This window comes from Pseudoliparis swirei, chromosome 15 (genome assembly GCF_029220125.1).
Source record: "Pseudoliparis swirei isolate HS2019 ecotype Mariana Trench chromosome 15, NWPU_hadal_v1, whole genome shotgun sequence".
NCBI classification, from domain to species: Eukaryota; Metazoa; Chordata; class Actinopteri; order Perciformes; family Liparidae; genus Pseudoliparis; species Pseudoliparis swirei.
Genome location: NC_079402.1, coordinates 12435989 through 12448094, shown reverse-complemented (window position 1 = coordinate 12448094; position 12106 = coordinate 12435989). Strand labels below are relative to the sequence as shown.

The following is a 12106-nucleotide window of genomic DNA, read 5'->3' as shown; positions in this document are numbered from 1 at the left end:
GTATGAATAATGAGTAGGCATGGACCACGATCCAGATGTCCACAATCCATGAACCCGAAGGAGGACGAGAGGGGGGGGGCATCAGCAGAGCCATGGCAGGAGGCCGGCCCACCGGGCAGGAGGCATCGCAAAAGAGGCCGGACCAATGAGGCCAGGCCCTTGAGGCAGGAGGCACAAAGAAGGAGGCAGGGTCATTGGGAAGGAGGCCAGCTCCCGATCAAAGATAACGCCGAGATTGGTGGTGTTGGATGTCAGGACAATGCCGTCAACATAAACCACTATAACCGGATAATTGATCTCTGAGGTGTTCAGGGCCGTGTAAAATAACTTCAGTTGTGTCTTGTAAATAATTACATTGTTTAAAGCCTTGCAGGACCACTGAGTTATGATATTGCACCGATGTCTTTGATTTGGTTAACTGTCGAATTATTGTTGTAACTTTAGGTCAAACTATTCACATTTTAAACATTAAACCCCATGACCTATGAAAGAGAGAGAGAGAGAGAGAGAGAGAGATTACATTCAGTTTGCGCCATGTATTGAATGCCGCCCACAAATATGTAGCCTTGCCCTTTAAATAAACCCTCCAATGACACGCGGCGCGCCGCCCTTCGGCTTGTCTGACAGGCGAGCGCCTGACGGATGAGATTTTGTTTTCGCTAGGGATGCTGTTAGTTTTGTCAAGGTACACGTCGAGGAACAAGGTAAAGAACGACGGAGATCTCCTTGTGAGGAAACGCCACTGACCGAAGCCGTGGCGTGACTATCGTTCACTTAACGCATGTACGCTAACGCCGAGTCACGCCGCGGTGATATTGTTTTTTAATTGTTTTTTATTGAGATAACAACGTAATGTTAGCTAACTTAAAGAGAGGGTCGCGAGCTAACGTTAACACGGCAGCTGTGTCAAGTTGCAGTCCGCCGCAGAGGGCAGCAGCTTCAACCCACTGGACGTGTTTTATTGTCATATCAAGTGTTGTGCTCGTGTGTCAGCAGTTAGCGAGCCGCCCAGCACCCGCTGTCTAACGACCAGTGAGCTAACCGGGTTGTTTCGTGTTCGTGAACGGGGCTTCCCTCCGCCACTCCGCTTCTCGGAAAGAGAATAACAATATGAAAAACGCAACGCGCGTGAGCTCCTGCTGCTCTGCCCGGTAGTCGAATAACTTCACGTGAGTTACAGGCATATGTCCAGTAAGTCGCCCCAGTGCGTGTCGCCAAGACGATGCCGATGTTTTTGGCGCATCACAGTGAAGTCGTCACCGTGTCGGGTGAACAGTCCGTTTCCAGCCTGCAGCGCGCCCCTCTCCTTATTCCTCCCCGTCTGTCCTCCATGGGCTAGCGTATGTCATTTTGCCTGCGCGGGGTAAGTTACACAACCAAAATAGAAACACGTGTCTGTAGGCGGAGCTGGTTAAAAAAAAAAGCAGGTTTACTGATCAACAAAGACGGTTTAGCGCCGCAGAGAAGAACCGCTGTGTCGCAGGTCTTTTCTTCTTCTTCTCTTTCTCGTGATTTATAAACGCAAGCGTGTCGGTTTGATCATGCATTTCAGATGAAGGGCAGAGGTGCGGACTCAACATGTGTTTTCTTTCCAGAGAGGACGATGATACGAACATGATAAACGCCAATGGCTTCTCAAAATGCGAGGCGACTCTGCAAGAGCGAGGCGGAAGGAGGCCGCCCGCGGAGATGCTCCATCTGCTGTCAGCTGTTATTGTTTGGCTGGTGACCGGAACCACCATCTCCAGCCTCAACAAATGGATATTTGCCGTGTACAACTTCCGGTACCCTCTGCTGCTGTCAGCGCTGCACATGCTGACCGCCATAGTGGTGGTCTATGGGCTGATCAAGCTGCAGGTGGTCCGCCGCAGAGGGGTCGAGGAACGGGAACTGAGCCACAGCGCGAAGTGCAAGGTGTTCATGTTGAGTCTGACATTTTGTGCCAGCATCGCTTTTGGGAACATGGGTCTGAACTGTGTCCAGCTGTCGTTTGCCCAAATGATCTACACAACCACCCCGCTCTTCACCTTGGCCATCTCCACGCTGGTCCTGGGCAAACGACATCACATCCTCAAGTACACAGCCATGATGCCCATCTGCCTGGGAGCCTCCTTCAGCATCATGGGAGAGGTCCAGTTTGATCAGACCGGTTGCTTCTTTGTGTTTGCAGCAACCCTGTTGAGAGGCGTCAAGTCAATTCAGCAGAGTAAGTGAATATTTCTCTCTCGCCTCAGGGCTTTTCTTTCCGGCTGTTGACGTTTGCATTTTTTTTTGTTCTGTCTTCGCTATCGAAAGTATCGTTGTGTAAGTTACATAGACTTATTGTATTACTGGAAATTCCATCTCATAGCACAGGCATCAGAGGTTATTTGAGTGTTTCCCCTGCACACCGCAGCAGTCTGTGGTTCTGGAACTTTTTTAGTGATTCACTCCTCAGTCCAGTAACACGCCCACACGTTAAGGTGGAAACTCTCAGTGGCTTACATCCTGGTTTCTTAGGGAACACGATGCAAACATTGATCGTTTATGAGTAAGAATGGGCAGGTTTCTCATCCTGGAGACGAGCTGCTCTGTTGTGTTGCTCTTGAAAGACGGCCTCAACTTTTTCAAAATGATCATCTGATCAGCTGTTTTCTGAATAGACTATTTATACAAGCTGCATTCAAGAGGGAGGCGAAGGTTGAGTCCCGCATCGGAATTGTTCTATTGCCAAGTACGGTGCACATAGAAGGAACTTGGTTTTGTGATTGGTGCATAACAATAAACATAGTAGAATAATCAAATTGAATCAGTAAACAGCTTAACTTTCTTTTGACTTATTTGTATGAAATGGATTGTTTGCTTTTTTTCACTGAGGGGATTGACCTGGTAAATTATTACAAACAACCACTTTGAGATTGGATGTATTGGCAAAAGTTTACGTGAATTTAATGTTTTGGCAAAGAGACGGATTCCTTTCTTAAGTCGATGCCCTCGTACGTCTCCAATGTTCTGATTAGCTAATGGTTTGTGCTCTCAGTGACTCATTCGTGGAAGGAATTTCTTTTCAATTGGTTTCCGTCTCCTGAGGATTAGGTTCTGTAATGTCATTAGTCTCCACAACATTGTCGTTGTCAGAGAAGGAAAAAAGAAGGTTATGCGATTTCTAAAAGCATATAGAGGCCCTGTATGTAATTGTTACATAAGACTTAAGCAGATATTCAGTAACGCTACATCCGTTGTCCCTGGAGGAGCAGCGAGGCGCCCCCGACAGTATGAGACTGCAGACTGTTTAGAAAGTTGTCTTTGTTCAATAAGAGTCAATAAACAGAAAGGGAAATAGATTTCTGCTTTTGCATTTGGAGCAGAATGTGTGACCAAGGTCCAGCAGGGCGAAGCTGCTGCTTCTTACTTTTATTTATATTTATGAGTAAACTCTTGAGTCCATCCTGAGGTGCCAAACTAGCTGGGCAATGTTGTCTCAAGTTTCAATGTGCTATTCTCATCCTCTTTCACTTGTTGTTGGAACAGCTTCCCTTGGTAGTTAATGCTCCATGGCTCTTTGGTCGTGCACATGCTTGTGTTCTAGGTCCAGACTGGAGGCATTTCTACACGTGTGTCACTCTGAACACTGAAATGTTTACAGCGAGTGACGTTTGTCATGTTCAAGCTGCTTTGGCTCCTTCAAGAACATCAACACGTCGTACAGCTCCCGACGCGTCAGACATCGAGGAACATTACGTCCAGTTTCCAAACAGGAGTTTTACATACGTTTCAGTCTTAACTTCAGAGCTTGTTGTAAACGTTTGAATGAGCAGATAAGTAGATGGGACAGTCTGTTCGTCCTAGTTTGACTACAAAAACACAGGAACTTTATGTCAACTGTATAATCTAATACTGCATATTTGTTTAAAAACGGGTCTAGTAGAGTTTAGTTTTTGACATCTCTCTGTACTTGTGCTTCACAGTCATGTTGGTAACCGCTGCACACATCTGTCTGTTTACTTCGGCTAGAGAAACCAAAGCAAGCTTTATCCATCCTTTCCATCAGTTGTTGTTGTTACATTTTTCCTGAAGTCAACTTCTTGGACTCACTTCCATGTCTTGTTTCAAGGTCCCCAGTCAAAGCTTTGTTTGACACATGATGCTGTTTCTGTCAATAAACACAATGTCATCGTGTGTCTTTCCTTGTTTCCTCAGGCATCTTACTTCAGGAGGAGAAGATCAACTCTGTGTTCCTGCTCTACATGATGTCCATTCCCAGCTTCTGCATCTTGTCCGTGGCAGCTCTGGCCCTGGAGAACTGGTCTCTGCTGGAGTCGCCGTTTCATTACGACCGCCACCTATGGCTCTTCATCTTGCTCAGCTGCCTGGGCTCGGTGATGTACAACCTGGCCGGCTGCTTCGTCATCACCCTCACCTCTGCCGTCACGCTGCATATCCTCGGCAATCTGAGCGTGGTGGGGAATCTGCTGCTGTCTCAGCTGCTCTTCGGCGGCGAGTTGTCCGCCCTCAGCTGCGCCGGCGCGGTGCTGACGCTGTCTGGCATGCTCATCTATCAGAATTCCGAGTTCATCGTCGGCTTCGTGGACGCACGCAGGGCCAAAGCTGGGCAGTCTGGACCGGTGGACTCGGACAAAGCGAGTGCATCCGAACCAACGTGTGCTCAACGGGGAACGAGCGAGAAACCGGAAGACAAGATGGACTGAAGTGAAAAGATGGAGAGAATAAAACTAAACGATAAAATCCGTAACATTCTGTCTATGAGGGCGAGGAACCTTTTCAGGCCCTCATTAGTGATGATGTGACGGAGCTTTTATTTTACTGGTTTAAAAAAAAAAAAAAACGTCCTCACTGCCATATTATTTCTCCTGTGGTCACACAGAAGTAGAGTCTGCAGAGAGGAAAAGGGAGCCTTTTATTGTCACGCTAAGGGTTAAATGCTCTCCTTCATCTGTAAATAACTCCTACGTAGCCTTTAGCGGTATATGCATGAGCACACGAGACCGTGTGATGCCTCTCACGGTGCTCCCACTGTCCCTCACACTTCACTGTGAACATGGTGCCACTGGCAGAGGGCTCTCGTCGATGTTTTGGTGGCTGCCGTTTATATCGTGGGATGAGGAGACCGCCGCCTCAAATCTGAACCGGCACAATTTGTATAAGACGTGCATTAATGGTACTGTAACCTGACATTCACCCGGCGATGGGAAGGGACTGGGTTTCTGGCAGCTATTCTTTGGTTAGCATGTGCACCACGAAGCTCGTTAAAATAAGGACGCTCAAACATTTATTTAGAGGCAGAAGTTAACGAGACGCCTCTTTTCCTCCAATCTTATACAACGGTGTCCGCTCACTGCAGCTTTCCCTCCATAATTAGCTTCACACGTTCTCTAAGGAGTGTCACTCAACTATAGCCGTCTTTTCCCTGTGGAGGAGATGAGGAAACGGGAGAGGAGATGTCCTATAAGGTTGCTTCTTAAATCCCAACCGTTGTCATCCGTTCGGTTTGATGGTTCCTTTTCTGTGAAATGTTTTATTTGTGTCTAAATGACCAGCCCGTCTCTAAACACTGTCTGTCCTCTGCTGGATGATGTTTTTTTTATTAATATTTGAAAAAAACTTTTAATTAATATGAATGGTTTTTTTTGTGACAACACATTTTTTTCCCTTTCTTTGGAATATTAATGTGGAAGATAATAATAATAATTTATTTTTGAATGACCCTAGCAGTCAGTGGCTTTGTTCTGCTGTAGGCTTTGGTCCTCAGTGTCTTGTCCATGTCCTGTGAGTCGGACAATCGTCCCTCCTGACCTCTCTTTAGAGAACAGTCCGATATTCTATGCAGAAGACTGCATGTTGCTGCTCCTGAAAGTACCGCACACGAGCCAAGATGTCTGTCACTGTGCACTCCCTCCTACAGTTCTGGTTCTCCTCATGTCTTCAAAAGCTTTTTGTGGTCACACTGTCAAAAATACTGATTCCCTGATTGATCAGAAATGATCGTTTCTCACCTGCAGTTGAACTCTCACAAACACAACCACAACAAACCGTACGTCAGTTAAATTTTTTTCATTTTTTTTCATCGCACTTGCCACAATTTCCATCAGAATAACTACAAGTAGCATTGTATGCTGAACTATTTCACTTAATGCATCACTGATGTAATATTTCAAAGGTCATAAAATAACATTCATCATAAATTACCCCAAGATACTTTTCATGGATAAATGGCTTTGCTGGTTTAATATTTCAAACACTGATGTCAGCAAATCTCAATTACAGGTTTAAAGATCATGTCCAGCAGCTCATTTCACTCGTGTTACATTATTGAATACCTCAGCTGTTAAATTGGACTTGTTATGCCCTTTTGTTCATTGATTATTAACTATTGGACTGAGATCAAGCAGCTTCTCCATAACCACAATTCAACTGCAGCATGTGAATGGTGGATTTGTTGAGAACTGTTGCACTTAAAGGTACGAAGACGTCAAAGCCTCTGCTTCCTGTGTACATACTGGTTTTAGTTGTTTGCAAAGCTAGTTTGGTGTAAATAGTTGTTTTATGATAATGTATTTTATAGTCATATGGCTGGTTTAAACTATACTGTTTTAAGAATGAAACATTTGCCTCATGCCTTATTTGGACATACTGTAGATAAGAAAGGAGTGGTTTTATTTGTCATTTTATCAAGTTTATTGATTCATACTTTGAATGCCAGCTGCGGGTGCTTCTGTTTCGGGGCATATGGGTGACTCATGTACACATGATCTGCAATTGCTTGAATAATAATAATGTACAATAAACAATTACGATACCAACCAACGCATTACTGAGCGAGAGTTATTGCCTTCATCAAATAACTCTGACTGCCATATCTTCTGCATATTTTACATTGATTCAAGATGTTCAATCTCCTGCTAAAATGTTTTGCTAATAGGTCATTTATTTTAGTTGTCTAAATTAATTGTCATTTTAAACTAATATACAACACATTGTGATGGTGAAATCGATAAAGCTCCAGGGCTTCAACCAAAGTTCTTTTTAATTATTGATAAATTGGTTGATTTTCATAAAGCATTTATTCTATAAAACAGTAGAAAACTTTCATTCGTTAGACTTTTAAACTGCTGCTTTTTCTAACAAACTGGAAAATAAAACCAAAAACTTTTTGAAATGATGTAAATAAACAAATCCTATTGTTGGGAAGCTTGACCTATTTATTTATTCTGTATTATTGTTTTTTTCGTAAAAGGAATCAAGTCGTCAACGATTGATATTTTTTGCATTTGACTTTTGTTTCATCTTTCGGCCATATGGAAGTCGTTGTGAGTGTTCACCGCTAGGGGGAGCAGTTTGTCTGCTTTCTGATTTGTTAGATCATTCCCATCATCTGCATGAACTATCACACACAAACCATCCCTGTGGAAGCTGAGGGCTGTATATTTTGCTCATGGTGTTTTCTTCCAGTCTCCTGTGTGAGTGTGTGTGTGTGTGTGTGTGTGTGTGTGTGTGCTCTCTTCTCTCTTGTACAGATTCCTCCATTTCTGTAAACACAGAGCTGCTGCTCAGCCTTCTGCCTGAATAAGGCAGTGAGTGCTCCTCACTTTCTTTCCCCCTTGTTAACTCTTTGTTCTCCAGCTAAAATAGTCGCCTGCTCCACCCCCCAAATAATGTGTTACCAAGTGAGATTCCGGATTTTCATAGAGTTTGGTGCCATAAAATGTCACATGACATCATCCAGGATGCAGTGACCGGAGGAGGAGAAACTCTCCTTCGGGGGACAGAGAGTTCTCCTCCTCCTTCCCATCTTGGGTGGTTCGTATAAGCAACCTCCACTTGCTCTCCAAACATGCATCCTTAGGAAGCGCTGCGGTGTGAGGCGTGATGTGGACGCTGAGCTCTCACAGCTCCCCAGATCAGTCTCAAGGAGAAGCTGAAAACTTCTAAGAAGCTCAAAGACTCCGACCAGACATACAAGTTTGTGTCCTGAAAACAGGTGAGTGAACAGCCACTAATCCATGTGATAAACATGTGTTTTTCACATGTTTATCACTTAATTGTTCCTATATCTTGTGCCATTGGGCCTGACTGTGACTCCTTTTTTATTGCTGTGTCTGATCACATATTCTTACGCTGTTATCAGATTATTCCAGGAATGGTCCGGTTCCACTGCATTACTATGTTTGTACGTGTTTTCTCCTCCTGGGCTGCACTCTGCTCGTTTCTGAGACACATTGAAGTGAGACAAACCTCTCTCTTTGCATGGCTGATCAGTTTGTGTCGAAACTCTCACAACTGTTCATATTTGAATCACTGATTTTATCTTATGTTATCTGCTCATTGTTTAGTGTAAATACCGAAAAGTAAATGATTCAGACCATTTTTAATTCTATGTGGATAATAAAAGTCTGACTATTCATGCCGAAGCTGCTTCTCTCTCATTTTCTCTCAACACCAAGTGTGTCACTGGTGCTGTGTGTTCACACCATCCAGAAGATTTGTTCCTCAAACATGGAGTCACAAACTGATGTTGCTTCAGTGACCAGCGGCGACCTGTCTGCCATTGAGGATGAAGAGGTTATCAACAAGATGGTGAGCCACTAATTTGTGACTTTAAGTGAGTTTGTGTCTCACTTGAATTCTCACGTGTATTTGGTGTACTGAAGTCTTTCCTTCATCCCTCTGACACTGAGCCCAGTCCTTGACGCTAACCAGTGGTTTGTCCTTTTTAAGTTGGATAATGCAACAGATTTTGAAGAGAGGCGAATTCTCCGAGCTGCATTAAGGGAGCTGCTCAAGAAAAAGAGAAGTAAAATCTGATATATGCCTCTGTGAAAGTTTACCATCATACTATCTCCATATTCATCTGATGCTTCGGTCGCTTTTTTAACATCTTCCATCACCTCTCATCAGATAAACGGGAGCAGGATCGAGGGGCGAGGCAGCAGGACCTGAGACAGCAGGGCCTGAGCAAAGGAGGGAAAACAGGCGGGGCCGTGAACGTCGGCAGAGCATCCATGACCCAGCAGCCGCCCGCAAACAGTACGTTTATAAAGACATGTGGTATTTGACCTTTTATTGATAATGGTTTGACTCTATGCATGTGTTTAGGGCCTTCAGGTCAGCCCTCTCCATCAGCAGCCAGGTGAGTCTATGAGTTGCTCAGTTTGGGTTTCTTTAGGTTCATGAACTATACAAAATAATTAAATCCCAGATATGCCCCCATACTTTGCTTATTTGTACTTACCTTTTTATTAAAACAATGTTGGCTTCGCATACAAAACTTTTTCAAACTTAAGTATCCATATCCCTAAAATGTTTCACGGTGCGAGGTGACTCCTAGATTAGCGTGGTGCCACGACTAGAGCCTGCCAGCACCAGTGTCTAACATTTCTAATGGAAGCTCTACTGCTGCAAAACAAAGTATTCTTGTTTGTTATAGTTCACCCAGCAAGGAAATAAATTTCCAAATTAAAAGATGAGACGAGCCATACTTCCTGTACATGCGGTGCGTATCTCCTCGTTTTCGTTTCTTCTCTCCAGCGAGGCCAGTCCCGCTGCAGCCTCAGCTCAGAAATGTCCTCCTGCTGCAGCACCCAACGTAAAAAATGTCAAACAGATGCTTCTGGACTGGTGCAGAGCCAAAACCGAGCCATATGAGGTAAACATGCCCTGGCTCTCTTTGTCTTTGAATTATTGCCCAATGGAGCGATACGTAGCTCTGCCCCTTATGGCTCATTTCTTTTGCCACTATTTCTTCTTAACGGTTTCCCCTCTGGCACGAAACAGGGGGTGGACATCCGTAACTTCTCCTCAAGTTGGAAAGACGGTATAGCCTTCTGCGCCTTGGTGCACCGCTTCTTCCCCGATGCGTTTGAGTACTCAACCCTCAACCCCAACAAGCCCAAGGAAAACTTCCAGCTGGCTTTCGACACTGCAGAGTGAGCTGTCACTCCTTATATGAAGAGGCTGATGCATCTTGGAACAAGCTCTAGCAGTGCAGTGCATAAACACAATTTTAAAAAGGACTTCACAGTTCTGTGTCAAGTTGTTTCTCAGTCTCTCTCTCTCTCTCTCTCTCTCTCTGCAGGAGGCTGGCTGGCTGCCCCCCTCTGCTGGAAGCTGATGACTTGGTCCGGATGAAGGAGCCTGACTGGAAGTGTGTGTTCACGTACATCCAGGAGTTCTACCGCTGTCTGGTGGAGAAAGGCCTGGTCAAAACCAAAAAGCGACCCTAGAGTCTGACAGCCTTCATGATTGGCAGCGATTTTTTAATTGTTACAATTAATAAACATTTAAGCATGAGCTAAGGTCTAAGAGATGACATTATGCACCCTTTTCAAGTGAAAATGTACATGTTGTCTTTAATGTTAGATATTTAGTTTAATGTACCACGGCTGATGCATTATGTGAATGCAGAGAACCAAATGTGCAGTATTTGTATGGGTTTGTGTATTAGCAGGGACGTTTGGGTGTCTGTGATCTCAGTGGACAGCTGGCTCTTAGGATCAGTACATTCCACCGAGATTACACATCTTCATTAATCCTCATCAGAGCGAGACTCTGGAAACAAATGTTATCATGATGATGTGGAGGGCCTGAGCGTATGAGTATTGCAGACACATTTAATAAATGTACATCACTATACATGCTGTTCTTGTCTGACTATAACTGATGATTAAACTACATGGTACTGTAATACTGTAAATAATAATTTTCCTGATACATTAATCAGCAACTCCTCCAAACTGGTCGGCTAGGACATTGTAAATGGTTAATATTTGTGTTTGTCTTGGGCTTGAGACTTGGGCTTAACCCTATAACCCCTACCCCTAAACCCTTTATACTAGTGGCACAAGACTGCGCCCTCTCAGAGTCCCTCCGGCTCCATGGTGTCCTATCGGCTGTGTCGGTATGTTGGCGGGAATCGTACACACTGGTGGAGGCTATACTGAAAGTCACTTCTATTTATATCCTCTGGTCCTGTGCTCTGTGATGTCATCTGTGAAGTGGTATCTGATTTCTTTAAGGGTTCATTCTGAGACAACAACCATTAAATGTAGCTCCTCACCCACCTCTCAGATGATTTCATTCCCATAGTAAGTTATTTGGTATTTTGATTCTTTTATGGGTTCAAATGATGAAACTGAAAAAACAGCTTCAAAAAGACTTGGAATTCCCTCAAAGTGGGACTTCAGTGGGACTTGAATGCAGCTTTAATTCACAGACGGTGGAGTTAAGACATCCCTTCAGAGACAATCCGTCTGGTCACTGAGTTGCAGATGTTTGACCCAGACTGGCTGTCGTCATGAGGCCCTTTGTGTGTGTTTTCATCAAATGCAGAATGTATGCATGTGTGATCATTACACATCACGCCTCATCTTGAACTGGAATTGGCATTTTTATGAAGCAAAGTAGAGAAATTAGGATTTTTTGTTTTGAAGCCCATCTACATCCTTAAAATGACGGCCTTTGGAAGAACATCTCCACCGCCTCTCGATATGCAAAGTCAGAAATGTCTGGCCCATTTATGGAGATCCGCAACAGGCTGCAAGATGGCCTCCTTGCAGCTTTTTGTGGATGTTTGTCTTCACCTGCAAATACATCAACGTTTAGACCTTAAAAGCAAGTAGCTTAAACTAGTGATACATTAAAGCAGCAAATCTCATTGTGAAAAGTATGTATGGCCCTGATCATGGTGGAGAAGTCCCTCTCACACTCAGTGTCAGGGCAATTGCAGACTCATTGTTGGGTACAAGAAACCAAACTCCTCATATTTTAAGGACAGTTCTAACAGTCTGGTCAGCTGCGTCTTGTTCTGAAAAAGTTCAAAATTATATCAGTAACCCATATATTGTTAATGATTGTGGCAGCGGGGGGTGTTTAGGCTCTGCTGCAGAGTGGGTGGAGCGGGGGTGTGGTTCAGGGAACGGTGTCTGATCAGACCAGCTGATGACAATCTGTGTTTGTGTATCTGCGAGGCTTTGTCTTCAAAAGGAGCTGGATGGACTGAAGACGGGGTGGAGTGCCGAGCAGAGACACTGCCTGTGGTCGGGTACAATAAAGGATATTACAAAACATCACTCTGGCTGCTCATTCCGTGTGGCTTAAAGGGGGAACCTAC

General features: G+C 44.4%; 2 protein-coding genes across 5 annotated transcripts; both read left to right on the top strand.

The window, feature by feature from the left end:
• Positions 1-559: 559 nt before the first annotated feature.
• On the top strand, positions 560-6804 carry slc35e4 (solute carrier family 35 member E4). Of its 3 annotated transcripts, none has more exons than XM_056433268.1 (3): positions 560-704; positions 1596-2206; positions 4180-6804. In XM_056433268.1, exons 2-3 carry the CDS (start codon positions 1615-1617, stop codon positions 4686-4688), a joined length of 1101 nt encoding a protein of 366 aa, XP_056289243.1. In that variant the 5' UTR covers positions 560-704; positions 1596-1614; the 3' UTR covers positions 4689-6804. The 3 variants fall into 3 exon arrangements, with proteins under 3 accessions (XP_056289243.1, XP_056289244.1, XP_056289241.1); XM_056433269.1 differs by having other exon boundaries at positions 694-783; XM_056433266.1 differs by lacking the exon at positions 560-704 and having other exon boundaries at positions 712-2206.
• Positions 6805-7787: 983 nt separating this feature from the next.
• On the top strand, positions 7788-10629 carry smtna (smoothelin a). 2 transcript variants are annotated; one of them, XM_056432761.1, is made up of 9 exons: positions 7788-7978; positions 8126-8221; positions 8442-8574; positions 8716-8791; positions 8896-9024; positions 9094-9127; positions 9526-9643; positions 9772-9923; positions 10073-10629. In XM_056432761.1, the coding sequence occupies exons 3-9, from the start codon at positions 8494-8496 to the stop codon at positions 10218-10220; spliced, it is 738 nt and encodes a 245-aa protein (XP_056288736.1). In that variant the 5' UTR covers positions 7788-7978; positions 8126-8221; positions 8442-8493; the 3' UTR covers positions 10221-10629. The 2 variants fall into 2 exon arrangements, with proteins under 2 accessions (XP_056288736.1, XP_056288734.1); XM_056432759.1 differs by lacking the exon at positions 8126-8221 and having other exon boundaries at positions 7789-7978.
• The last annotated feature ends 1477 nt before the right edge of the window (positions 10630-12106 follow it).

Bases quoted from the DNA above. Each gene is read 5' to 3' on its own strand.
- slc35e4 (XM_056433266.1), top strand. From the start codon at position 1,579: ATGTGTTTTCTTTCCAGAGAGGACGATGATACGAACATGATAAACGCC. The intron at 2,207-4,179 runs GTAAGTGAATAT...TTGTTTCCTCAG, and splicing joins CGTCAAGTCAATTCAGCAGA to GCATCTTACTTCAGGAGGAG.
- smtna (XM_056432761.1), top strand. From the start codon at position 8,494: ATGGAGTCACAAACTGATGTTGCTTCAGTGACCAGCGGCGACCTGTCT. The intron at 8,792-8,895 runs GTAAAATCTGAT...ACCTCTCATCAG, and splicing joins GCTGCTCAAGAAAAAGAGAA to ATAAACGGGAGCAGGATCGA. The intron at 9,924-10,072 runs GTGAGCTGTCAC...CTCTCTCTGCAG, and splicing joins CTGGCTTTCGACACTGCAGA to GAGGCTGGCTGGCTGCCCCC.